The following is a 27,192-nucleotide window of genomic DNA, read 5'->3' on the forward strand; positions in this document are numbered from 1 at the left end:
AATGTAAGTCAATGGGGACGGATCAGTTTTCTCAGACACAATCTGGCACAATAGAAAATGTCATGGCTATAGAAGACATATTACAACAGGATCCGTTCATGACGGATGCATGCGGTTGTATTATTGTAACGGAAGCGTTTTTGCAGATCCATGACGGATCCGCAAAAAACGCTAGTGTGAACGTAGCCTTAAATGTCTGGTTTTAGCTCTGTTGTTATGTCTGGAAACTTGTTTTTGTATGGCAAACCTGCTGTGTCATTGCCATTGAGTATCATTGAAGCTCTAATGTAAGTCTATACCAGACAGGAGCTGAAACATTGTATCTGTTTGTGCTGAGTTTCTCCACTCCACCCCTCCTCCCACTAGAAAGTTCTAGTCTAGCAAAAACTGTATATAAGGAGATCAGTCAGAGCCCCTAGTGTGCTGCAGTTAGGGACCAGTGCTTGGAGGGGAGACTCATGGCAGCCTACTGAGTGACCAGAAGAAGACGCTGAGATGGGGACGCTGAGCCCCAGACCATGGGTCACTATCCCTGTGACTAAGGAGCCACCTGGACTTACTGAGCTACAGACCGTGGGCCCTTGACCAGGATGCCAGCCTTCTGAGAGAGAGAGGGACAGATCGCTCAGGCCTTTCCTCAGCATCAAACCCTTCTTTTGCCAGGGAGGAGACTCTGCCAGACTACTGAGTGACCAGAAGAAGACGCTGAGACGGGGATACGCTGCCACAGACCCTGGATCACCAGTCTTGGACCAGGATATAAGCCTTCTTAAAGAGAGAGCCTTTCCTCAGCATCAAACCCTTCTTCTGCCAGGAGACTGGAGAAGCCAGCCCTATGCCTCGCCTGTATTGTTTTGTACATGAATTCCTCCAATAAAGAAGCACCCTGGTTACCGCAGACCATGACTCTCTGGGCTTATTTCCCATTGGGGTGCACCACACCTTACCATCCCTTCCGGAGAGCAGCAACACGTGGTGACACCTCAACGGTGTCCAGGGGACTCAGTGTAGCGTTTGAGCCACCCCAAACCCGGCCACCGCACAAGCAACAGTGTCCTCAGCAGCACAGTGTATTTCAGGAGAAGTGTGTGCTGTTCATATGGGAGGTCACAGTCTGAGACTTACATAGTGGAAGGAGCAGGGTCCCAACAGTAGCACAGAGTATTTCAGGAGAACAGTGTGCTGATCTAGTGGTAGGTTATAGACCAAGAGCTACATAGTGGAAGGAGCCGTATGCATGTTGGACTGAAGAAATAGAAACAGACAACAGGTGCGCTCACCATGACCATCAGCCCAGAACTCAATATGGCTTCTCAGGTAGATAAGGACAATCCTAACAAGGTAATAAGAAGAATGTATTTTGTGGAGTTGCCCTTTAAGCTCCTTGTCCCTGAGGACGTGGTTCTGCGTACACTATATTGGACCAGCTCTGACATCAGCCTCACCTTGTCTCTGTTTCTGGGGGTCAGGCTCCGATAAAACTTGCGTCCCTGTTTGCCGGCATTCCAGATGGTGAAGGACGACCAGTGATCAAGCACTCGCTCCTCGAGGAACTGCAGACGATTCTTCCAGATTGTCTCCCTAGAAAGCGGAACACAATGGGCTTTACATAAAAAAAACTGTGAAGACCCCTAACTGCTCATATATATCTGCTGTATATATACTATATTAGGCGTATTTCAGGCGCAGATGGCAATCTGCGACTTCTCCCCGCTCACATCAGGTCTAAAATTGTGGGCGTGATGTGGATGGGGACGGCCGCTTGTTTTAGGAAGCTGTCTCACATTTAGAAATGGCGCTGGATGTGCTGAAGTTATAAAGAGGTCGGCGCCTCTTCATGACTCCAGCGGATCCACCACCAGCACAGGGCCTTTATTAAGACCATTTCTAAAATGCCAGTCTAAATAAATGTGCCCCTATGTATTGGTTGTATATGTACTATATGGGTACTGTGCATGTGCTCTATATGTACTAGATGGGTACTGTGCATGTGCTCTATATGTACTAGATGGGTACTGTGCATGTGCTCTATATATAGTAGATGGTGACTGTGCATGTGCTGTATATATAGTAGATGGGTACTGTGCATGTGCTCTATATGTACTAGATGGGTACTGTGCATGTGCTGTATATGTGCTGTATATATAGTAGATGGGTACTATACATGACGGATGCATGCGATTGTATTATTGTAACGGAAGCGTTTTTGCAGATCCATGACGGATGGGTGCTGTTTATATAGTAGATGGGTACTGTGCATGTGCCGTATATATAGCTGAGGGGTACTGTGCATGTGCCGTATATATAGTAGATGGGTACTGTGCATGTTCTGTATATATAGTAGATGGGTACTATACATGTGCTGTATATATAGTAGATGGGTACTGTGCATGTGCTGTTTATATAGTAGATGGGTACTGTGCATGTGCTGTTTATATAGTAGATGGGTACTGTACATGTGCCGTATATATAGTAGATGAGTACTGTGCATGTGCCGTATATATAGTAGATAGGTACTGTGCATGTGGCGTATATATAGTAGATGGGTACTATGCATGTGCTGTATATATAGTAGATGCATGTGCTGTATATATAGTAGATGGGTACTGTGCATGTGCTGTTTATATAGTAGATGGGTACTGTGCATGTGCTGTTTATATAGTAGATGGGTACTGTGCATGTGCTGTATATATAGTAGATGAGTACTGTGCATGTGCCGTATATATAGTAGATGAGTACTGTGCATGTGCCGTATATATAGTAGATAGGTACTGTGCATGTGGCGTATATATAGTAGATGGGTACTATGCATGTGCTGTATATATAGTAGATGGGTACTGTGCATGTGCCGTATATATAGCAGATGGCTACTGTGCATGTGCCGTATATATAGTAGATGGGTACTGTGCATGTGCTGTATATATAGTAGATGGGTACTATGCATGTGCTGTATATATAGTAGATGGGTACTGTGCATGTGCTGTTTATATAGTAGATGGGTACTGTGCATGTGCCGTATATATAGTAGATGGGTACTGTGCATGTGCCGTATATATAGCAGATGGGTACTGTGCATGTGCTGTTTATATAGTAGATGGGTACTGTGCATGTGCTGTTTATATAGTAGATGGGTACTGTGCATGTGCCGTATATATAGCAGATGGCTACTGTGCATGTGCCGTATATATAATAGATGGGTACTGTACTGTGCATGTGCTGTATATATAGTAGATGGGTACTATACATGTGCTCTACATATAGTAGATGGGTACTGTGCATGTGCTGTATATATAGTAGATGGGTACTGTGCATGTGCTGTTTATATAGTAGATGGGTACTGTGCATGTGCTGTTTATATAGTAGATGGGTACTGTGCATGTGCTGTTTATATAGTAGATGGGTACTGTGCATGTGCTGTATATATAGTAGATGGGTACTGTGCATGTGCTGTATATATAGTAGATGGGTACTATACATGTGCTCTACATATAGTAGATGGGTACTGTGCATGTGCTGTTTATATAGTAGATGGGTACTGTGCATGTGCTGTATATATAGTAGATGGGTACTATACATGTGCTCTACATATAGTAGATGGGTACTGTGCATGTGCTGTATATATAGTAGATGGGTACTGTGCATGTGCTGTTTATATAGTAGATGGGTACTGTGCATGTGCTGTTTATATAGTAGATGGGTACTGTGCATGTGCTGTTTATATAGCAGATGGGTACTGTGCATGTGCCGTATATATAATACATGGGTACTGTGCATGTGCCGTATATATAGCAGATGGGTACTGTACATGTGCTGTATATATAGTAGATGGGTACTATACATGTGCTCTATATATAGTAGATGGGTACTGTGCATGTGCTGTATATATAGTAGATGGGTACTGTGCATGTGCTGTATATGTACTAGATGGGTACTGTGTCTGAGCGGTATATGTACTAGATGGGTACTGTGCATTGTGCTGTATATGTACTAGATAGGTACGTTGTCTGTGCAGTATATGTACTGGATGGGTAGTGTGCATGTGCTGTATATATAATAGATGGGTACTGTGCATGTGCTGTATATATAGTAGATGGGTACTATGCATGTGCTGTATATATAGTAGATGCATGTGCTGTATATGCATATATGGGTACTGTGTCTGTGCTGTATATATAGTAGATGGGTACTGTGCATGTGCTGTATATATAGTAGATGGCATGTATAGTATGGGTGCTGTTTATATACTATATTAGTAATGTGTGGGTGCTGTATATGTATATATTGGTGCAGTGGATGTATATATGGGTGTTGTATATGCATATGGGTGTGCTTTACGTACACTATCTCAGTGCTGTGTGGTTGTGTACAGGTATGAGGGTTGTCAATAAACTACACCGTCACGCAGGGTGTCGCCAGTCCTGACATTGTATCTCAGGAACCGCTTCATAACTGATCCAGGGGACCCGGCCCCATTATCAGGGTGACAAGTGTCGAATGTACCACATCCTCTCCACTATCACCGAAACATTCTCAAAACGAGAATTACTAGAAAGCACAACCCCAGGGGCGTCCCTACGAGAGCGTGCACTGACAGAAGAGACACTCCGACTGCCGGTAGTCACCCAGAAAGTCATGGCACGAGAGTCTCCCCTGCTGGAAACTTCCCTTCTACAGGTCTACGTCCTTCCAGGCACAGCGCCACTCTAGTCCACAGGCTGTGCCCGGGATTGCAGCTCGTCCCCATTGACCTAAATGCTGCAATGCCAGATGCAGCCTTCCGACGAGAGTGGCGCTGTTTCTGGAAATAGGCAGCCATGTTTTTCTCGTAACTCACTTTGATTGACCTATGAACGGTTCACCTGATGAAATTCCCACAGTAGTCGGAGTATCTCACGCCCGCTGGGACCCTCCTAACAATAGCCTTGGTTCATCAGCTGCACAATGACCCCCGTTCACAGGTAGCTGCGGTTTCTCCATAATTTCAGGTTTATATAATTACTGTACAATATATGGGGAAGGGGGGGGGGGGGTGCATCTCCGGCCACAAAGTTCACCTTGCAGTAGGTAAGATGGGAGCTGCAGGCACATACCCAGAATCCTCTGTTGCGGCATGTACGGTGCCAGGAACATAAATTTGCTACTATTCTCCTCACCCCCGGGCCTGGTACCTGTGATTCCAGGGAAAGCCGGGGGAACAGGTTCCCATAGTCAGAGCCAGGACAGGTGCAGATGGAGGCGTATGAACTTGCCGCCTCGTAGCAGCGAGTACAGGGAAGACGCCTCGCTGCGCGCCTTTATTACACTGTGGGAACCTTCCGTTAATCTTCCAGGTAGCAGGAGGAAGTATGGCTGCCGGCCCACGCTGAGGATCTGTGCCAGGTCCAAGGAGGGCAGGCACTGTGTCAAAGTTGCGTAAAAGGGTGACCAAAATGAATATGACCACTCAATGTATATCAGTTGTATAGGTCACCAGCTCGGAGACTATAAGCGCCACCAGGACCGACACCGATTTTCTGGGAGGAGTCCTGAGTCCTGCAGAAGAACGATGAAGGATTAAGCAAGGAAGATGACGTTAATAATGGGTGGGCAAACGGGGAACCTTTTACGACATATGCTGGACATGATACATGTTATGTACTCAAAGTCCACCAAAGTCTAGTTGAGGTGCTCGCACAACTGTTGGTTCTCCAGAAATAAGCGGTGCCAGAAGAGGCCACCTCCACTGTATCAAGATTACACTGTCAATTCGACAAAAGTGTTAAAAAGGGGAGTCATAGCTGTCACCGTGCACCCACCTGGGCGATCTGAGGCCATATGGAAAGGTCAGCAGGTGCTTGTAGAGTCCTTGAATCACAGGGATATCTATGGCTTTGAGATTCGGCTCCTCCTGGACGAAAGAAGATGCCTCTAGGAACATCAAACGTTCTTGATCTCTCCTACAGAGGTTCTCCAGCATCTTGGGTCATGATCCAATCCAACACTACACTGATTATTTATGAGTTTCCCAAAAAATGGCCAATAAAACAGGGGAAAAACCTGCAGCTTCTACATGACCATGACAAGCAGCAGCCCCTAATTTTCATTCTAGGGGTTCATGTCCTGGATTACGTCACTGTTCTCATCAATTCTCTAAATAATCAGCAGTCAATGAGGTCATTCTTCCTGTTGGTCTAGAGCAGGTGATGATGTCACTCTTCCTTGAGGTTTGTAGCTAGGTGATGACATCAACATTCTTAGGAGTTCTGCAGCAGGCGATAACATCTTCACACCTGCAGGTGTACAGGACATCATGGTTTCTGCAGGTCCACAGTAGGGGATGACATCATCGTCAGAGTTTCGAAGCAGGTGATGTCATCATTTCTGGAGGTCGATGCAGGTGATGATGTCATTATTCCTGGAGTTGTGCAGCAAGTGAGAATGTCATCATTGCTGGAGGTCTACAGCACGTCATTGTTCCTCGAGATCTGTAGCAGGTAATGATGTCCAGCTTCCTCGGGGTCAACAGTAGGCGATGACATCATCATTAGTGGAGGCCTGCAACAGGTGTTCAAGTCATACAGGTCTACAGCAGATGATGTTGCCCTCACTCCTTGAGGTCTGCAGCAGGTGATGACGTCATCGTCTCTTCAGGTCTGCGGCAGGTGATGAGGTCATTGTTTTTGGATCTCTGCAGCTGGTAATGACATCTTTGGTCCTGTAGTTCTGCAGCAGGTGATGATGTCATTGGTCCTAGAGGTCTGTGGCAGTTGAACCAGTCACTGTGGCCCGGATCTCATTGCAGGTTCTTCGTGGTATGAGAATTATTTGTTGCAGCCGGTGAAATTGTGCGACACGAGAAATGTCGTCACTAAGCAAATATACAGTGGAGACAAACAGCAGTCACAGGACGCAAGCCCCACCTGCTGTGGGACTACACAACCCAGCAAGTCACCAACATTTACAGCCTGGTTAAAAATATATTGCACATTATAACGAATGGCTATTTAGGGATGTTGGGAGTTGTGGTCCAACACTGTGATATTTGTGGTCTGAAGAGAGTTTGTTATAACCTGCTGGGAGTTATGGTCTAATATAAGATGCTTATGCTGTGAGTTGTGGTCTGCAAGCTGGGAGCTGTTGTCCAACACGCTGGGAGTTACTGTCCTAGAACATATGCAGTAAATGCTTATAGTTCCACATAAGTTATGACCACTGTGGCCCAGCGCTGAGAACACATGCTGGTGAACACGTGGAGGTGCATGCTGGAACTTGTAGTCCTACAGAAGCAGAAGGCTCCTTGTGCTTGAGTGGCAGTGAATGAGTTAATGCACGAGGCAGAGTCATGTGACGTGGGGGTGCATGTAGTATGTGAAACTGCCCCCAGCACTGTTCTCCGAATATCCATCACAGATTACAGCTGAAGCTCATCTCCTGTGATTCGCTGGATTATGCCCTGACACGCCTGACGCTGCAGAACCGGGGTGAACCGCAACGTCACTTCAGCAGCCAATCAGGACGAGGTGCAGATGGTGGCATTTACCAAAACTGTCTCTGTTGCCCATAGCAACCAATCAGAGCTCAGCTTTCATTTAACCAGGGCAGTTTAAGACATGAAAGCTGGGCTCTGATTAGTTGCTATGGGCAACAAAGGCAGTCTTGGTAAATGCGGCCTATGGGGGAGATTAATCAAAACTGATGCAAAGAAAAACTGGCTTAGTTACCCATAGCAACCAATCAGAGTCTACCTTTCATTTTCCATAGGAGCTCTGAAAAATGAAAGGTGGAGTCTGGTTGGTTGCTACAAGCAACTAGGCAGGTTTTAATTTGCACCCACATTGAGAATTCTCCCCAGAAGAAGATGGGGAGAGGAGGTGGAGGCAAATTACCAGGGGAGCGTGTCACATTCTCTAATCATATCCCAAGACAGCAATATGGAAGCAATGACGCTCAGGAGTCTGGGAAAGCTGGGTGACAACACCTGCAGGAGCGGCAATGGAGGCCCCATTGGTGGTCACCCAGCTACACCATACAATGCTGTTCCATATTGACAGGTTTGGGTGTTGGGGTGGGGGGGCGGTTACACCCAATGAAATAAGCTTTGGAAAAACATGGCTGGGCTGGTCCTCCCTGTCCCCGAGCAGGATGTTGTACTTGGCAGTAGAGAAGAGAGTCTTATATGGAGAGAGGATGAGGTGGAGGCATCTCCCGTAGGATCGGACGTGTGAAGCTGACGATGGCTGTGAGGCCGTACACGGCTACTGTCTGTATCCTGCTGGGACTGGAGGAAATGTACACCGAATAACATCCGATCAGAGCCGGTATATACACTGATCAGCTAGAACATTAAAACCTCAGATTGAGTAGGTCTCTGACCTGTTGGGGCGTGGACTCCACCTCTGAGGTGTCCTGTGGTACCTGAGAGCAGATTCTGGAAGTTGCTCGGTGCGGCCTCCATAGATCGGACTTGGTTTTCCATCACATCCATGACGACTGGGCTAAGATCTGGAGACAATTATCACCTCAATCTCTTTGTCATGTTCCCAATTTCTGGACAGTTTCTGCACTGTGGTCAGGGCATTATCCTGCTGAAAGAGGGCACTGCCATTAGGGGGCACTACTGCCATGAAGGTGGGTAGCTGTCTGTACAGTGGTTAGGTAGGTGGTACGGGTCACATCTACATGATGCCAGGACTCAAGATTTCCAGGAGAACATTGCCCAGAGCCTCACACTGCCTCTGCCGACTTGTCCTCTTCCCATAGTGCAACTGGTGCCATCTCCTCCCCAGGTAAGTGATGCACACACACCCGGCCGCCCACATGATGTGACGTGATTCATCAGACCAGGCCGTCTTTTTCCAATAGTGCACCTGGTGCCATCTCTTCTCCATGTAAATGACACACACAACCCCAAACGTCCACGTATTGTAACCTGGTTTATCAGACCAAGCCGTCTTCTTCCCACAGTGCACCTGGTGCCATCTCCTCCACAGGTAAGTGACGCACATGTACCTGGCCATCCACATGATGTAACCTGATGAATTAGCCCAGACTGCCTTCTTCTCATAGTGCACCTGGTGGTCTCTTCCTCAGGTAAGTGACGCACATGCACTCGGCTGTCCACATGATGTAACATGATTCATCAGACCAGGCGCCTTCTTCCCACATTGCACCCGGTGCCATGTCCTGCCTAGGTAAGTGACACACATGCCCCCGGCAGTCCACATGATGTAATATGATTCATCAGACCAGGCCACCTTCTTCCCATAGTGCAGCTGGTGCCATGTCCTCCCCAGGTAAGTGATGTACACGCACACCCGGCTGTCCACATGATCTACACGATTCTTCGGACCAGGCCGTTGGTCTGTAGGTTGCTTTGGTGCTGGGTGGCATGGGTGCTCTGACTGCTCTGCAGCTACGCCACCCGATACATCACAAGCTGTGATGACCTATGTCTCTTGACCCCTTTCTATCAATGTCAGAAGTAAGGTTGTCAGCTAGCCTTCACTCCCCACACATCAAGGAGACTTGGGTGCCCATGACCCTGTCACCGGTTGTCCTTCCTTGGACCACTTATGGTAGGTAGGTACTGACCACTGCATACCAGACACACCCCACAAGACTAACCTAGTTGTCTATATGATTTGGCCCTTGTCTTGGTCCCTCAGATCCTTACGCCTGCCCATTTTTCCTGCTTCCACCACATCAACCTCAAGACCTGGTTGACGTCACAGATTGGTACATTAAACACTCACTCGGATACGGAGTGTGTGGCAGCGTGCTCGTGGTAGCGGTACAGCAGGAGGCATTCATCTAGACGATGGACTCCGCCGCCTTTCCGAAGGTGATCGTAGAAGAAGAGCAGATCTTCTGGGGTCCCCTGAAAACAAGACAAAGAACATGTCACCCCGACCAGCAGAGTCATCAAGTAAAGATTGCTAACCACTGATGATGATGGGGGATGGTAATGATGAAGATGATGAGAGTGCGGCAGTTCACAAGATCCAGGATCAGTCGCCACATAAGGGGTGAAAAGACAGCACCCCAATTTCATGAAAATTCACGATTTTTTTCTCTTCACTATAATAGCTCTGCTTGTGGTCAGTGAATATGAACACAGGTGGGGGATTGCTACAACTGTCTCCAGTCTGGCGACGCATATCTCTTACATTTGTTACAATGTATCAGTGCAGGGAACGTGCATAGGTTTACTACATCTGATGTAAGCAGGACTGTTCAGAAGCACTGACTGCAAGCAGAGATCTTGAAAATGGTAAAGGAAATTAGTATCACAAGGCTCTCCACCCTTGCTCACACAACCTCTTTAAGGAGAAGGCCGCTGGGCATGTGACAGTATGTCCACATGGCGGATTTTTGACAAGGCGTGTTTTCTGCGCCACCGTTTTTTCTGCTGTGTGAACACCCCCTTATGTTGTCTCTGACCAATGGGCGGCGTACCGATCCACTCATCGCCATCTACAACTTTTTGGCCAATTATTCGATAACTTAAAAACGAGTTCATCGCCAAACTGGAAATTCAGGAAGAAAAATCCGGCAGCCCCCCCACTCTTTTCCCAGGCTCCCTAAGACAATGTGAGGGTATAAGACGACCGTGGGCGCGCTCTGAACGCCAGGCGCCTCGTGTGGGAACCTCCTGTGTCGGTTTGTAAACCGTTTCTACAAACCTGATTCTTTCTCTTCCGTCTCTGATAAAACTCAAGTTACATTTCCTTGCTCTTGTGCCAAGAAAATAACAGCCCCCCCCCTCTTGTGTCCCAGTTATTCCGTAACCACATCAGTAGGGACGGGATCCAGCTCCCGGAATACCCCGCATCATTCCCATACACGTTCACTACTCCGGACTATCCCAACAGGGTTATGCAGGGACTGGACTGTACCACTGGCATATACCAGGGCAGATGTGCCTTTAAGGAGTCTTGGAAAACTGAGTGACAACCCTCTATGGGCGATGTAACGCTGGCCATGCTGGTAGTCACCCAACTTTCCCAGAAGTGAAGACAATTCTGGAATTATAAAAAAAAAAGGAGCTGCCCCTTTAACCGGTCTGGCTGTCTGAGACGACACATCCCCCATTGCAGGCAGAGACGTGGCGACATGTGCCGGGCTGACCCCTCGCACCCTGCGCGCCGTTTCCCAGGCTGCAGTACGGGGACCCTGTTATTCCTGGCCAACTGACAGGCCATCCTTATCACGTCGGGGCGAGAGAATGGGACAGCGTACAAAGCTGAGGGTCAGGACAGCAATCGGCCCTCAACGACTTCCTCTCCTTATATAGAGATATCTAGATGCCGATACACAGTATCCTAACATGTCTGCGATCGCTAAGAGAAAGGGGGCATTCTAAGGGGTCACTCAATTTGGAGCCATCTTAGCGCTTTCTGAAAAAGCGAACGAAAGTCTAAATAAAAAACCCACCCTCCTCCAAGATCTAAAAGTGCAGTTCCTGTTGGAGCCCATATTGACATCACTGGTTCAAGAATCTTTCCTTAGTTACGCGGTGAAGAAATTTTACTCAAAAAGTTTTTCTAAACCCTTTTATTATCATTCCAAATATCACTCCCCGCGGTGGAGCGCAGGTCTGACTGCCTCTTCCCCTGGGAGGAGCTTTCTCCTGTGCTCTTTGTCGCCCTCTACTGATTTCTATATGAACTGCCACGACAAAACCAAATACAAACGATCTGTAAGAGTCAGGTCTTACCTGCCCGTCTTCAACGAACGGACCCACGTGGCAGAACCATTCTCTGGAGCAGCACCAGGTGGGCATGATGACAGTGGGCCCATGTGAGGTGAATACCTGTGAGGAACGCAAGGAAGATCTACATTACAAGGCCGTTCAGGACTTTTGGAAAGTTGGGTGACAATGCCTGAGGAAACTCTACTGGCTATGGGAAAGCTGGGTGACTACTGGAACTCACTCTTCTCCAGCAAGGGTTGTCACTTAGCGTTTCCAGATTCCTGAATGGCAGGTGTCCTACTGAAATGTCCCCACTCCAATACAGATCTGCTGCCCAGGACTCTAGGAAAGCTGGGTGAGCGCCCCATGGTCCTTACAGACTCTTGTTGGGAAAGTGTCACCCAAGCCTGTCATCGAAGCATCCGGGTGCAGGGGTTGGGGATGCAGGTGGGGGTGTCAGGTGTGCGCTAGCCTACACCCTCTCCATTCATACACAGGCACAGCGTGGGAAAAGCTCCCCCAATGTCAAGAAGCTTCTCCCAGCCTGACAAATGTCCCGTCACTGCCGAAACGCGTCAAATATTGAACCTGTGTGTGGAATGTGCAAACAGAGTGTAAGAGTAGGAGTATGGTGACAGGAAATGTGGGAAAATGGCCTCCTGACAACGGCCATGAGAACATCCACCACTGATGAATGGTGGCTTGTGAAAACACCAGAGGGTGATGTAATGGACGTGATCTCAGCAAAGCTTGGCGCGTTTCATGGTGGCAATGGTGGTCTGGCACATTTCATCAGCTTAGCTGAAGGTGTTCATTGGGCTTTTTTAGGATTATATGGGAGTATGGGCAAAACTGACATGTTACATTTGAGTACTGGCGTAGGTGGCATGTTACATGGGGTACAAGCATAGCTGGCATGTTACATGGGGTAAGGGCATAGCGGTCATGTTACATAGGGGTACAAGCATAGCTGGCATGTAACATGGGGTAAGGGCATAGCTGTCATGTTACATGGGGTAAGGGCATAGCTGTCATGTTACATAGGGGTACAAGCATAGCTGGCATGTTACATGGGGTAAGGGCATAGCTGTCATGTTACATGGGGTAAGGGCATAGCTGTCATGTTACATGGGGTAAGGGCATAGCTGTCATTTTACATGGGGTACAAGCATAGCTGTCATGTAACATGGGGTAAGGGCATAGCTGTCATGTTACATGGGGTAAGGGCATAGCTGTCATGTTACATATGGGTACAAGCATAGCTGGCATGTTACATGGGGTAAGGGCATAGCTGTCATGTTACATGGGGTAAGGGCATAGCTGGCATGTTACATGGGGTACAGGCATAGCTGACATGTTACATGGGGTAAGGGCATAGCTGTCATGTTACATGGGGTACAAGCATAGCTGACATGTTACATGGGGTAAGGGCATAGCTATCATGTTACATGGGGTACAAGCATAGCTGGCATGTTACATGGGGTACAGGCATAGCTGACATGTTACATGGGGTAAGGGCATAGCTATCATGTTACATGGGGTACAGGCATAGCTGGCATGTTACATGGGGTAAGGGCATAGCTGGCATGTTACATGGGGTACAGGCATAGCTGACATGTTACATGGGGTAAGGGCATAGCTGTCATGTTACATGGGGTAAGGGCATAGCTGACATGTTACATGGGGTAAGGGCATAGCTGTCATGGTACATGGGGTACAAGCATAGCTGACATGTTACATGGGGTAAGGGCATAGCTGTCATGTTACATGGGGTAAGGGCATAGCTGACATGTTACATGGGGTAAGGGCATAGCTGTCATGTTACATGGGGTACAAGCATAGCTGACATGTTACATGGGGTAAGGGCATAGCTGTCATGTTACATGGGGTACAAGCATAGCTGGCATGTTACATGGGGTAAGGGCATAGCTGTCATGTTACATGGGGTACAGGCATAGCTGGCATGTTACATGGGGTAAGGGCATAGCTGGCATGTTACATGGGGTACAGGCATAGCTGACATGTTACATAGGGTAAGGGCATAGCTGTCATGTTACATGGGGTAAGGGCATAGCTGTCATGTTACATGGGGTAAGGGCATAGCTGTCATGTTACATGGGGTACAAGCATAGCTGACATGTTACATGGGGTAAGGGCATAGCTGTCATGTTACATGGGGTACAGGCATAGTTGACATGTTACATGGGGTACAGGCATAGCTGGCATGTTACATGGGGTAAGGGCATAGCTGTCATGTTACATGGGGTACAGGCATAGCTGACATGTTACATGGGGTAAGGGCATAGCTGTCATGTTACATGGGGTAAGGGCATAGCTGTCATGTTACATGGGGTAAGGGCATAGCTGTCATGTTACATGGGGTACAAGCATAGCTGACATGTTACATGGGGTAAGGGCATAGCTGGCATGTTACATGGGGTAAGGGCATAGCTGACATGTTTCATGGGGTAAGAGCATAGCTGGCATGTTACATGGGGTAAGGGCATAGCTGACATGTTACATGGGGTAAGGGCATAGCTGACATGTTACATGGGGTAAGGGCATAGCTGACATGTTACATGGGGTACAGGCATAGCTGGCATGTTACATGGGGTAAGAGAATAGCTGACATGTTACATGGGGTACAGGCATAGCTGGCATATTACATGGGGTAAGGGCATAGCTGACATGTTACATGGGGTACAGGCATAGCTGGCATGTTACATGGGGTAAGGGCATAGCTGACATGTTACATGGGGTACAGGCATAGCTGGCATGTTACATGGGGTAAGGGCATAGCTGACATGTTACATGGGGTACAGGCATAGCTGGCATGTTACATGGGGTAAGGGCATAGCTGACATTTTACATGGGGTACAGGCATAGCTGACATGTTACATGAGGTAAGGGCATAGCTGGCATATTACATGGGGTACAGGCATAGCTGGCATGTTACATGGGGTAAGGGCATAGCTGGCATGTTACATGGGGTTATAGGCATAGCTGGCATGCTTGATAGTGGCACAGGCTACCCATGGAGCTTCCATATGACTTTCCCCAGGTTGATGTCATGTACATTTCCTCCACAGAGGTACATGTCTATGGAGTATAAGCCTCATCATCCATCATACTGAGGAAGTAGTGGTAGTAGTGAGTAAATATTGAGGGACGATGATGGAATCTCACGGGGAGTCATACAGAATGCACGCATCTGTGTACACGTGTGACCCGCCAGCCCCATGTGCTCATGTACCAGACCCCGTTCACTCCTTCAGGGGGTTAACCCTTCCCATACATGATCATCTCTCCCCTAGGGAGGCCACTCAGCTTTCCCAGAGTCCTGAACGGCCTACACCGCTTTATTGGTGATAGGGGGTAAGCCTGCTATTCAGGAGTCAGGAAAGCTGGGTAACAAGCTGTGAAGGCATGTACTGGCAGTCACCCAGCTTTCCCAGAAGCAGAACATGATAAGGTGATTTATAGACATTTATGTGACATTTAACGGTGGTGATAAAAATATGTGAAAAAACCGGAATAAAAGCTCAAGATGAGACTTGTCGCCCGGGCGGCAGGTTCCCCGTCACTGATCCGCCTGCGCACTAATCCTCTGGAGTAATTCGCCATTCTCTCCGGAGATTATCCCACACGTTCAGGAGCTTCGCCATCCTGCTGGGACTTGCTGCGTACAGGAGACTGGAGGCTGACACTTCATCATCACACCTGTATACAGCCGACCTGTCAGCACCGCTCCACCTGCACTGCTAGCGGAACCGACCCAGAAAATAACGCGCCAATTATTGTTACCATCATGTAATGCCATCACGCTCCTGAAATACTCTGTGCTGCTGGGAGGACCCTGCTCCTTCCAATATGTAACTCTCAGTCAGTGACCTACTACAAGATCAGCACACTCCTCTCCTGAAATACCCTGTGCTGCTGGGGGGACCCTGCTCCTCCCACTATGTAAGGCCCCCTGCACACGGATGTAAGGCCCCCTGCAATGCACGAACACAGTCCGTGGGACAGCCACAGCGGGTCGCTGACCCATTCACTTGAATGGGTCCGCGATCTGGCTGTTCCGCAAAAAGATAGGACATGTTCTATCTTTTTGCAGAACGGAAGTACGGGATGAAACCCCACGGAAGCACTCCGTAATGCTTCCGTAGGGTTCCATTCCATGCTTCTGTTCCGCACCATTCTGCATCTCCGGATTTGCGGACCTATTCAAGTGAATGGGTCCGCATCCGGGATGCGGAATGCCCACGGAACGGCACCCGTGTATTGCGGATCCGCAATACGGCAACGGGAAGCACACGTTCGTGTGCAGGGGGCCTAACTCTCAGTCTGTGACAGCACACTCCTCTCCTGAAATCATCTGTGCTGCTGGGAGGACCCTGCTCCTTCCACTATGTAACTCTCAGCCTGTGACCTCCCACAAGATCAGCACACTACACTCCTGAAATCCTCTGTGCAGCTGAGGACCCTGCTCCTTTCACTACGTAACTCATTGTCTGTGACCTCCATAATATCAGCATGCTCCTCTCCTGAAATACTCTGGGCTGCTGAGGCCCCTGCTCCTTCCACTATGAAACTCTCAGTCTGTGACAGCACACTCCTCTCCTGAAATACTCTGTGTTGCTGAAGACCCCACCCCTTCCACTATGTAATTCTCAGCCTGTGGCCTCCATAACATCAGCGCACTCCTCTCCTGAAATACTTTGTGCTGCTGTGGTCCCTGCTCCTTCCACTATGTAACTCTCAGTCTGTGAGCTCCATAAGATCAGCACACTACTCTCCTGAAATACTCTGTGCTGGTGGGAGGATCCTGCTCTTTCCACTATGTAACTCTCAGTCTGTCAGCTCCATAAGATCAGCACACTACTCTCCTGAAATACTCTGTGCTGGTGGGAGGATCCTGCTCTTTCCACTATGTAACTCTCAGTCTGTCAGCTCCATAAGATCAGCACACTACTCTCCTGAAATACTCTGTGCTGGTGGGAGGATCCTGCTCTTTCCACTATGTAACTCTCAGTCTGTCAGCTCCATAAGATCAGCACACTACTCTCCTGAAATACTCTGTGCTGCTGGGAGGACCCTGCTCCTTCCACAAGATCAGCACACTACTCTCCTGAAATACTCTGTGCTGCTGGTAGGACCCTGCCCTTTCCACTATGTAACTCTCAGTCTGTGAGCTCCATAAGATCATCACACTCCTCTCCTGAAATACTCGGTGCTGCTGGGAGGACCCTGCTCCTTCCACTATGTAACTCTCAGTCTGTGAGCTCCATAAGATCAGCACACTACTCTCCTGAAATACTCTGTGCTGGTGGGAGGATCCTGCTCTTTCCACTATGTAACTCTCAGTCTGTCAGCTCCATAAGATCAGCACACTACTCTCCTGAAATACTCGGTGCTGCTGGGAGGACCCTGCTCCTTCCACTATGTAACTCTCAGTCTGTCAGCTCCATAAGATCAGCACACTACTCTCCTGAAATACTCTGTGCTGGTGGGAGGATCCTGCTCTTTCCACTATGTAACTCTCAGTCTGTCAGCTCCATAAGATCAGCACACTACTCTCCTGAAATACTCTGTGCTGGTGGGAGGATCCTGCTCTTTCCACTATGTAACTCTCAGTCTGTCAGCTCCATAAGATCAGCACACTACTCTCCTGAAATACTCTGTGCTGCTGGGAGGACCCTGCTCCTTCCACAAGATCAGCACACTACTCTCCTGAAATACTCTGTGCTGCTGGTAGGACCCTGCCCTTTCCACTATGTAACTCTCAGTCTGTGAGCTCCATAAGATCATCACACTCCTCTCCTGAAATACTCGGTGCTGCTGGGAGGACCCTGCTCCTTCCACTATGTAACTCTCAGTCTGTGAGCTCCATAAGATCAGCACACTACTCTCCTGAAATACTCTGTGCTGCTGGAAGGACCCTGCTCCTTCCACTATCTAACTCTCCGTCTATGAGCTCCTACAAGAATAGCCCACTCCTCTCCTGAATTACTCTGTGCTGCTGGGAGGACCCTGCTTCTTCCACTTTGTAATCTCAGTGTGGGACATCCTACAAGAATAGCTTACTCCCTCCTAAAATACTCTGTGCTGCTGGGAGGACCCTGCTCCTTCCACTATGTAATTCTCAGTCTGTGAGCTCCATAAGATAATCACACTCCTCTCCTGAAATACTCGGTGCTGCTGGGGACCCTGCTCCTTCCACTGTGTACCTTTTACCTCCCACATTCATGTCCTGAAATGCTCTGTGCTGCTGTAATCATTCCGGTCACCCAGATAGGGACTGTCCTGGGCTATGGGTATCAGTCTCGGTGATGAGTACAATGGATGCACATTGCTGCAGCATATGAAACGTGTTACACGCCGTTTCCAGCCTCTCCTGACGTGTCGTATGTTTGCGGTGCCAAAGTTCCCCTTCCTCCCCGGATCTGGCGTCCTTATCAGCGACTGTGCTGATTTCATTGACAGAAAGCCTATATTATTCCAGCTGGGAGAGGAGGGGGCGCCCCTATACCGCACCGGGGGGTGGACAGCGCTGGCGCATTACCAGTGTGTGGGCTAATCAGATCCATTTCACCTTCTCGTATGGGAAAGTTTGCTTTTTTTCATGATCTCTGCTTGCTGTCAGTGAGTGGGAACAGTCCTATAGTCATCAAGAGATAGAAAATCTTGCATAGACCTAACAGCATTCACAGCTGAGGATCTGCTACAATTATATGTATATGACCCCGGCTGATACAGTTTACCTGCACTGACACATTGTAACGATTGCTCAGTGCAGGAGACGTACATTTGTATGTATATGACCCCGGCTGATACAGTTTACCTGCACTGACACATTGTAACGATTGCTCAGTGCAGGAGACGTACATTTGTATGTATATGACCCCGGCTGATACAGTTTACCTGCACTGACACATTGTAACGATTGCTCAGCGCAGGAGACGTACATTTGTATGTATATGACCCCGGCTGATACAATTTACCTGCACTGACACATTGTAACGATTGCTCAGCGCAGGAGACGTACATTTGTATGTATATGACCCCGGCTGATACAATTTACCTGCACTGACACATTGTAACGATTGCTCAGCGCAGGAGACGTACATTTGTATGTATATGACCCCGGCTGAGACAATTTACCTGCACTGACACATTGTAACGATTGCTCAGCGCAGGAGACGTACATTTGTATGTATATGACCCCGGCTGAGACAATTTACCTGCACTGACACATTGTAACGATTGCTCAGCGCAGGAGACGTACAATTGTATGTATATGACCCCGGCTGAGACAATTTACCTGCACTGACACATTGTAACGATTGCTCAGCGCAGGAGACGTACATTTGTATGTATATGACCCCGGCTGAGACAATTTACCTGCACTGACACATTGTAACGATTGCTCAGCGCAGGAGACGTACAATTGTATGTATATGACCCCGGCTGATACAGTTTACCTGCACTGACACATTGTAACGATTGCTCAGCGCAGGAGACGTACAATTGTATGTATATGACCCCGGCTGATACAGTTTACCTGCACTGACACATTGTAACAATCGCTCAGCGCTGGATACAACTGTAACAAACCCTGCACTGTGAGCAAGCCTAAATCAGGGCAGGTTGCCAGTAATGCTTGCATTCACTGACTGCAAGCAGAGATCTTGCCAATCAGGAGGCACAGTTTTTGGAAGCTCCCTGCTTATACATGGAGTATAATTAGTGGGGACCCCGCCGGTTTTTGGAGGGGCTCCTCTCTCCCTCCTGCTCTTGGCCCGGTCTCAGGGTTCCGGGGCTGCAGGTGAAGGCGTCGCCGTGGATAAGGGGCCGCCCGGCCTACTTTTCCCACAGAGCTGGATTTTGGGGGGGTCACAGTTGGGCTGTTGAGGCTTCCCAGCCTGAGGGAGCCGAGTGCCTTCCCCTCCTCCGCAGTTCCCTGCTTAATATTATTAGGAGAGGAGCTGGAAGCGTAGGTGGGAAGGATGCCACGATTAACCCTTACACCGCTGCCACGCCACTCTTAAAGGGGCAGAAGGAAAATTAGTACAAAGTCATACAACCCAAGGCAGCTCCATAAGGCTTGTCATCCTACAGCTAAATCTGCATTGTCATGTCAAGTTCCTTATTCCCTACCTCTTGCTCTGCCTGTGTGTCAGTCTTCACTGTACTTCTGTCATTCTATTCATGAAGCAGGAACGCTCAGGATGTACAGACCTATAGTCGCTGATTAAGGAACTATAAAGAACGACTTACCTGCCTAAGCCCCTTACAGAGCCGGCTGTTCTTCCTCTTTAAGGCTTTAGAAAACCATAGTATTTTCTCCTTATAAACAGCGAGAGACATTCTAATAAAAGTGCCGCCATACACCGTGGCCTTGCCCGGTGACTGCACAGAAGCTCGAGGATTAATGTCAATACCTAAAGTATTCATTAACACACTCTATAAAAGAGGGGCCCAAAGTACAAAGTGCTCTGACCACGCAGGGGAACCGCCTCGGGCACAAAAATAAACATACACCGGCCCTTTAAATGTGACCCCCACATCAGGAGCCTCCGCTGCGATCATCACATGCAGATCTGGTTTTGTACCTTTTAGAGCTCGTTCACACAAACATTTTTTGCGTTCCCATTCATTTCAATGGTTCCGCATAAAAAAAAAAAAAAGGAAAGTACTCCGTATGTCTTCCGTATCCGTTCAGTTTGCGGGACCATCTATTAAAAATGTTATGCCCAGACCAATTTTTTCTATGTAATTACTGTATATGACATACGGAAAAACGGAAAAGAAAAAACTGAATGGAACCGGAAACACTACAAAAAAAAAGAAAATGAAAAACGGATCCGGGAAAAACGGCCCGCAAAACACTGAAAAAGACATACGGTCGTGTGAATGAGCCCTAAAACTTTTACTTTGTGGAAATATTCTGGTGTTACAAAGCAGGCACCTTCACAGTGATGGGGCCCCTAGGCGGCGCTGAGCAGCCTTGGCTTCACCACCAGAGGGCCCCATAAATGGCGACGATTCATGGGTGAAGGCTGTGATTTTAGGGCCACCAGACAGGCGCACAGTGACGCCTCCCGGGGACTGATAAGCGGTATCTGTGACCTCAGCCCCTCAGTCTATACACAGGCAGATAGGACTGGGCGGGTAAATATTTGGAGCCCATCGATCACTGAGGGTCATTCAATCCTAATCTGTGCAAACGTGACATCTGACATGAGGGTCATCGGCGAGGCGTCCTCGTCACATGAGTGACAGTCAGGACCAACAGCTCTGTGTCCAAGTTATTGTATCAAATGATATAAAAACTGAAAGTAATGCACCTGTGTAACAGAGCTAAGGCCTCTTGCACACGCCCGTATGGCTTTTTCAGTATTTTGCGATCCGCAAAAAATACGGATGACGTCCATGTGCATTCCCTTTTTTGTGGAACGGAACAGCTGGCCCCTGATAGGACAGTACTATCCTTGTCCGTTATGCGGACAATAATAAGACATGTTCTATCTTTGAACGGAACGGAAAAATGGAAATACAGAAACGGAAGGCAGAAACATTCTGTTTTTTTTTGGCCGACCCATTGAAATGAATGGTTCTGTATATGGAATGTATACGGAACGCAAAAGATGGAACGTAAATGGGGAAAAAAAAGTTTGTGTGCAAGAGGCCTAAGACACATAGATAGATAGACAGATAGATATGATAGACAGACAGACAGACAGATATGATAGATATTAGATAGATAGATATGATAGATAGATAGATAGATAGATAGATATGAGATAGATAGATATGAGATAGATAGATATTAGATAGATAGATATTTCAGGCGGCAGTGATCCGGCAGGGTACAGCCTGCTGGTTCTCGGTACGTTCCGGCATTACCAGAGGTTTGCAAGGCTTCGTCCGGGGACATCCGGCCACATTCCGGCAAATATGCCGAGAATCGTCCGGAAGAAAGCTGCTGCGCGCACAGCCTGCCGGGTATCTAACACTGGTGCAATGAGCCTTATGAAAAGTCCTGGTCAGATGGGTGGGGGCGCGCGGTGCAAATGGAGGCAGCAACTCCCCCAAATGTACAATGTGAAAAACAAAGTTACACAACACCTCAAAACAATATGAAAAAGGGGGGGTTCAGGTGCACCCGACCATGGCTGCCATGTACAAGCAAACAAGGACTACAAGTAGCAGCACATGTGCGGCATGGAGATGACTCTGCAGCAGAAAGTTCTGTGCCCACTTCAGGATACATAGCAACATGTGCTCAAATGATGGTCACCCGGACAGGAAGTGGAATGGTTGCTAGGCAACTTGAATTTCCATATCCTGGGCCTGTAAGCGTCTGCAGCGGGGTTGGATTTGAGGCCAGTCATGTGCTGACATCTCTCCGTACATCTACCATCATTACAGTATCTTGTAGAACGTGTGTGGTCTCCTTAAATTAAGATTTCTCCAAAAACTCACAGGACCGGTCCGTCTGGATTAAGATTAATCACTGCGATGAATCAACATTCACCGGAGGCTTTGAAGATCAGGTGAGGAGCTCAGAGGTGACAGCTCAGCATCGGATCATAGATAAAACGTCCTGGAAGCTTCGAATGTCCGGATATAGAATGACCAAGAGACCACCACTGACACCAGCCAGGAGACGGTCGGCAACAGAAGGAAAACGCTGACTATAGATAGATCAGATAGATAGACAGTATAGATTTAGTATATCTTAGACATATTACGAGATGTATCTTCTCCTTTGCTCTCACCAGTGTGGTCAGTCATGGTCAGTAGTGTGACCCCCGCCCTCCAGCCACAGTCAGACCTATAAATATTACATATGTTATGTTTCCCGCCCAACACTGAAAGCCACAGCATCCGGCCGATCTCCTGTCATAACACCCCAGAGCTGCAGCCGCCCATCCACACCACCGCCCGCCCGCCCCCACTATGTATACCCTCACACTAGTCTTTGATTACACAACAGTACTCATTTCAGCTGCAGCCACCCATCCACACCACCGCCCGCCCCCACTATGGATACCCTCACACTCTATATACACGACTGTGGTCATTTCAGCTGCAGCCACCCATCCAGACCATTTCAGCTGCATGCTCGCATTGAGGTTTTAGTTCCTCATAGCCTATTGACATCTGCTTGCTGTCAGTGAGTAAAAACATTCTTCTGTACATTCAGAGTCTGAAAACACGCCTCACTCACACAGCTTAGGGTTTGTGACAATGTATCAGCTGCGTGAACAGGACATTGTCAGGACAGGGTTGAAGGCTTCAGGCACTTTGGGAGCCAGGGTATCACAGCTGGAGAGTAGTGTGACCGTGCCGAGACATCCCACAGGTACAGTAGCTGTAATCTTCATACACACAGGCAATGCTGAGTAAACAGAGGCCTGCACCGCTTATCCTTTGTCCTCAGGGTGAGCTTAAGACTTTTGTTACAGTCGGAGTTACATTACTAACTATAGATGAGGTTTATGAGGGACGAGCAAGGACAGGCCGTCAGTGACCTCCATAAAGGACAAAGTCCCAAAACGCGTCGTAGCTTCTCTTATGGAAGCTGTAAGAGAGTACGTTTGTGACCATCCCCGGAAAGATGCTCTCTGAGATAATTCTGAGGGTCCTGCCATGGAACTGTAATAACTATGAAGGTCTCTACCTCATTTCAGAAATGTATGGGGTCATTTTAAAAGAAAAGTCTACCCTAATGGATATATCAAAAAGAGAAATTTGAAATGATCATCACTGTATTGCACAAGCTTGGATGCAGACTCCAAATGCTCGGAAGATCAGAGCAATGTCAAAGGGGTTAGGGTGACTGAAGTTTCTTTGGGAAACATGACCAAGGAGAACATGTGCGTGCGTGGGACCATACAAAACATCAGAATTCGGAGGTTGGAGAAAGGGAAGGTGCCGTAGTCTACCACAGTCTTGAATGGAAAGACTTAGGCCCGACCTTGCTCACAATTGAAGATTTTGCCAGATGGAGGCCCTTAAAGGAGCACTTACCATGGCAATCAATGTCACCATGGATCTTACCACACAAATAATCAATATGTTCCAAGCAATGGAGGGTTGAGCAAGAGAAAAAGCAAAAAAATATTTGTCGGCAAGCGATATCGTAATTAAAAACTTCAGAATAGTCCTCAACTGAAGCTTCCTTGTAAGCCATGCCCCATGAGAAGCTGTGAAACGTGTTTGGAGACCAACACAAATATAATCTTTAGAGAGTCGGGAGTCATTAGATAGTTCCCTGATCCATCAGAAATTTGCTGTGCAAACATTGATTAGATGGTAAGCAGAATGATGAGACTGAAGCTTCTTTGTGACCCATAACTCAGGAGAAGCTGTGAAAACGCGTGTAGGAGGCCATACAAACACAGTAAGAAGAAGTGTCAAAGAACATCTGCCATCTGGAGAGTGTAAGGCCACCAATATACATCAGGAAGCTGTATCCCAAGGCTATCTCTCCCAGTCCCGCCTATGGATATCTGCATGGCAGAGCATGCAAGTGTGAATAGGAAGTGGTAAGGACTGGCCTGTCCTTCTGAAATTAGTAGGTTCAGTCGACATTTACCTAATATTCATGGACTTCCTAGCTACCCCTCCGTCCACAGGCACGGCTGAGTATGCAAGTGTGCACAGTAGGAATCTCATCTCCCTTGAGAACAAAAGTAAGCATTTTTTTCCCTGACATCTGCCATTGTGGTAGAGCCAGGACACCTGATACACCCGTTGGCAGGTCCTACCAAGGTGGACAGGTTTGGCTGACATTCTTCGAATGTGTGTTAACCTGTAGAGGGTTAGCCAGTCCAGCTAAAAATAACAATGGGTTGACTTTCAAATGTATATAGACAATTTTAGATCAAACCCAGACTGGTAGGACCAAAGCTCCTCAGCGACATAGGAAAAGCAATGAAACGCGTGAGCTGCACCAAACCAACACAAAAATTTTCAAGAAATGGAAACTTGTCTCAGCCACCAGAGAGAGGCGTCTCCTTGTGTGGTCAGATACAGTTCTGCTCTCATCGTTCTCCAGAACGATCGCACTCGAAGCAGTCTTTAAAAATATCAAATCTCAACCGGGAGAAAGTCGTAGGACACTGGTCAAGAGGAAAACTTTCAGATAAGTTCATACTAATAAAAAACTGCTGAAGATATCACATATCTTGGACTGAGGAAGTCTCCTTGTAAAATATGAAGAATATTACAAGATACCACCATGAAGAACCAGTGAAACACATGTTGGGGGGGGGGGGGGGGGGTACATCGAATACCAGGTGATGTTGCAACCGTACCATTCAGGGAGCAGTAAGAGGACGCCAAATACTTTCCCAATGACTGGAGAGAACATCAACTTTCTGTCAGGATTGTTGCAAAATTCTGGGTCGCTGTTAATAATGTTCTTTGTATATTGTAGATTCCTTGATGAAAACCAGAGATTGTTTTATGAATGTTATTTCAGAGTAATGTTCCTGCGAAGTGACGGAAACAGTCTTGAAAGACAAGGGAAAAAAAAGTAAAACACTATAAAAAAGTACAATCCAAATCACTATATACAAGAAGATGTGTAACGTACACCAGATGTACATATACAATGCAGTCAGAAAGTCTTCAGACCCTTGCACTTTTTTATGTTGCTCCTTGTGTTAATGCTAAAGTGAAAAAAGTTCAAGTTTTTCCCCATCATTCAGTACTCAATACCCAATAATGAAAAAGTGGGAATAGAACTTTAGAAATGTTTACAAATTTATTGAAAAAGAAGGGCTAAAACTTAAACTGGACATAAGTATTCAGACCCTCTGCTCTGACACTTGACATTTAGCTCTGGGGTCTCCCATTTCTCTGGATCAGCTCTGAGATGTTTCTACAACTTGATTGGAGTCACCGGTGGTGAATTCAGATGACTGGACATGATTTGGAAAGACACAGCCCTGTCTACATAAGGTCTCACAGCTGACAATGCAATCAGAGGAAAAACAAAGCCATGAGGAGGAAAGAACTTCCTGTAGAGCTCAGAGACAGGATTGTAAGGAGGCACAGATCTGGAGAAGGGGACAAAAACACTTCTGCTGCATTGGGAGTTTCAAAGAACACACAGTCCTTCATAATTCTTAAAAAGTTTGGAACAACCAGGGCTCTTCCTAGAGATGTCCGCCCCGCCAAAGTAAGTAATCGGGGGAGAAGGACCTTAGTAAGAAAGGTGATCAAGAACCCAGATGGTCACTGAAGATCCTGTGTGTAGATGGGAGAAACTTCCAGAATCTGATTATACCAGCATGGTCCATATGACTATATACAAGAAGACGTACAGTGACTTGCAAAAGTATTCACCCCCCCCCCCCCCTCAACTTTTTTCGCATTTTGTTACATTTCAGCCTTAAGTTCTATGTTTTCTTAATCTGAATTTTATGTGATGGATCAGAACACAATAGTCTAAGGGTACTTTCACACTAGCGTTTTTCTTTTCTGGTGTTGAGTTCCGTCACAGGAGCTCAATACCAGAAAAAATACGGATTGAGTTTTATCCTAGTGCATTCTGAATAGAGAGCATTCCGTTCAGGATGCATCAGTTCAGTCCCTCTTACGTTTTTTGGACGGAGAAAATACCGCAGCATGCTGCAGTTTTCTCTTCGGCCAAAAAGACTGAACACTTGCCGGAATGCCGAATCCGCGCAGACCTTTCAAAATGCAAAAAAAAAATTCATACCGGATCCGTTTTTCCAGATGACACCTGGGAGACGGATCCGGTATTTCAATGCATTTGTCAGACAGATCCGCATTCGGATCAGTCTGACAAATGCCATCCGTTTGCGTCCGGATTGCCGACGGAACTGCCTGCTGGAATCCTCTGCCGCAGGCGTGAAAGTACCCAAAGTTGGTGAAGTGGAATGAGAAAAATATATAAATAAAACTATTGTTTAGAAATAGAAAAAAAAAAAATTGGCATGTGCGTATTGTGACACAGTAAAGGGCATTGTAGTACTTTCCTCCCAGTGTGTGCTGCTGGACTAATTTGCAGCCAGGTAGGGGTCAAACACCGGACTGGACCGCAACTGCCGGTCCGGGTTTTTGTTAACACCTGGCTGCCTTTAAAAGACAGCTGGGTTCAGAAGAAGGAATCTCTGTATTGGGATCTAAAGCTTGTGCCAGGGTGGAGGGATGAGACCTATGTGAGGGGAAACAGGCCGACTAAAGCCTGCTGATGGACTCTTGGCAGAACAGGCCGCATGGTGTGAACCGACACCAATACTGCAAGGTGACTTTTTTGCTTGAAAGTTTTTTTTTTGTTCTGTGAACTTTCTAACGTGTGAATAAACACTGACTTCTGGTTTACAAACTGGTTGGTGCCTCTATACTGCGTCCGCTTATCCTGTTTACCAGAACGAATCCCCACAGTATGTATTCACCCCCTTTGTAGGAAGCCCATGTCTACTTGTGTGCAATCTATGTGTCATATGATCTGTCATTACATATACACACTTTTTTTGAAA

The 27,192-nt window shown here is 47.4% G+C and overlaps 1 protein-coding gene across 2 annotated transcripts in view; it reads right to left on the reverse strand.

The window, feature by feature from the left end:
- The window catches only part of B3GNTL1 (UDP-GlcNAc:betaGal beta-1,3-N-acetylglucosaminyltransferase like 1), a 178,363-nt gene that overhangs the window by 28,328 nt on the left and 122,843 nt on the right, over positions 1-27,192 (reverse strand). For both annotated transcript variants that reach the window (XM_044296481.1, XM_044296482.1), the window contains exons 8-10: positions 11,696-11,791; positions 9,732-9,856; positions 1,446-1,581 (exon numbers count right to left, since the gene is read on the reverse strand). In XM_044296481.1, coding sequence (XP_044152416.1) covers positions 1,446-1,581; positions 9,732-9,856; positions 11,696-11,791 — 357 coding nt within the window. The remainder of the gene's footprint in view (positions 1-1,445; positions 1,582-9,731; positions 9,857-11,695; positions 11,792-27,192) is intronic.

The sequence above is a fragment of the Bufo gargarizans genome, chromosome 6 (assembly GCF_014858855.1).
Source record: "Bufo gargarizans isolate SCDJY-AF-19 chromosome 6, ASM1485885v1, whole genome shotgun sequence".
Lineage (NCBI taxonomy): Eukaryota > Metazoa > Chordata > Amphibia > Anura > Bufonidae > Bufo > Bufo gargarizans.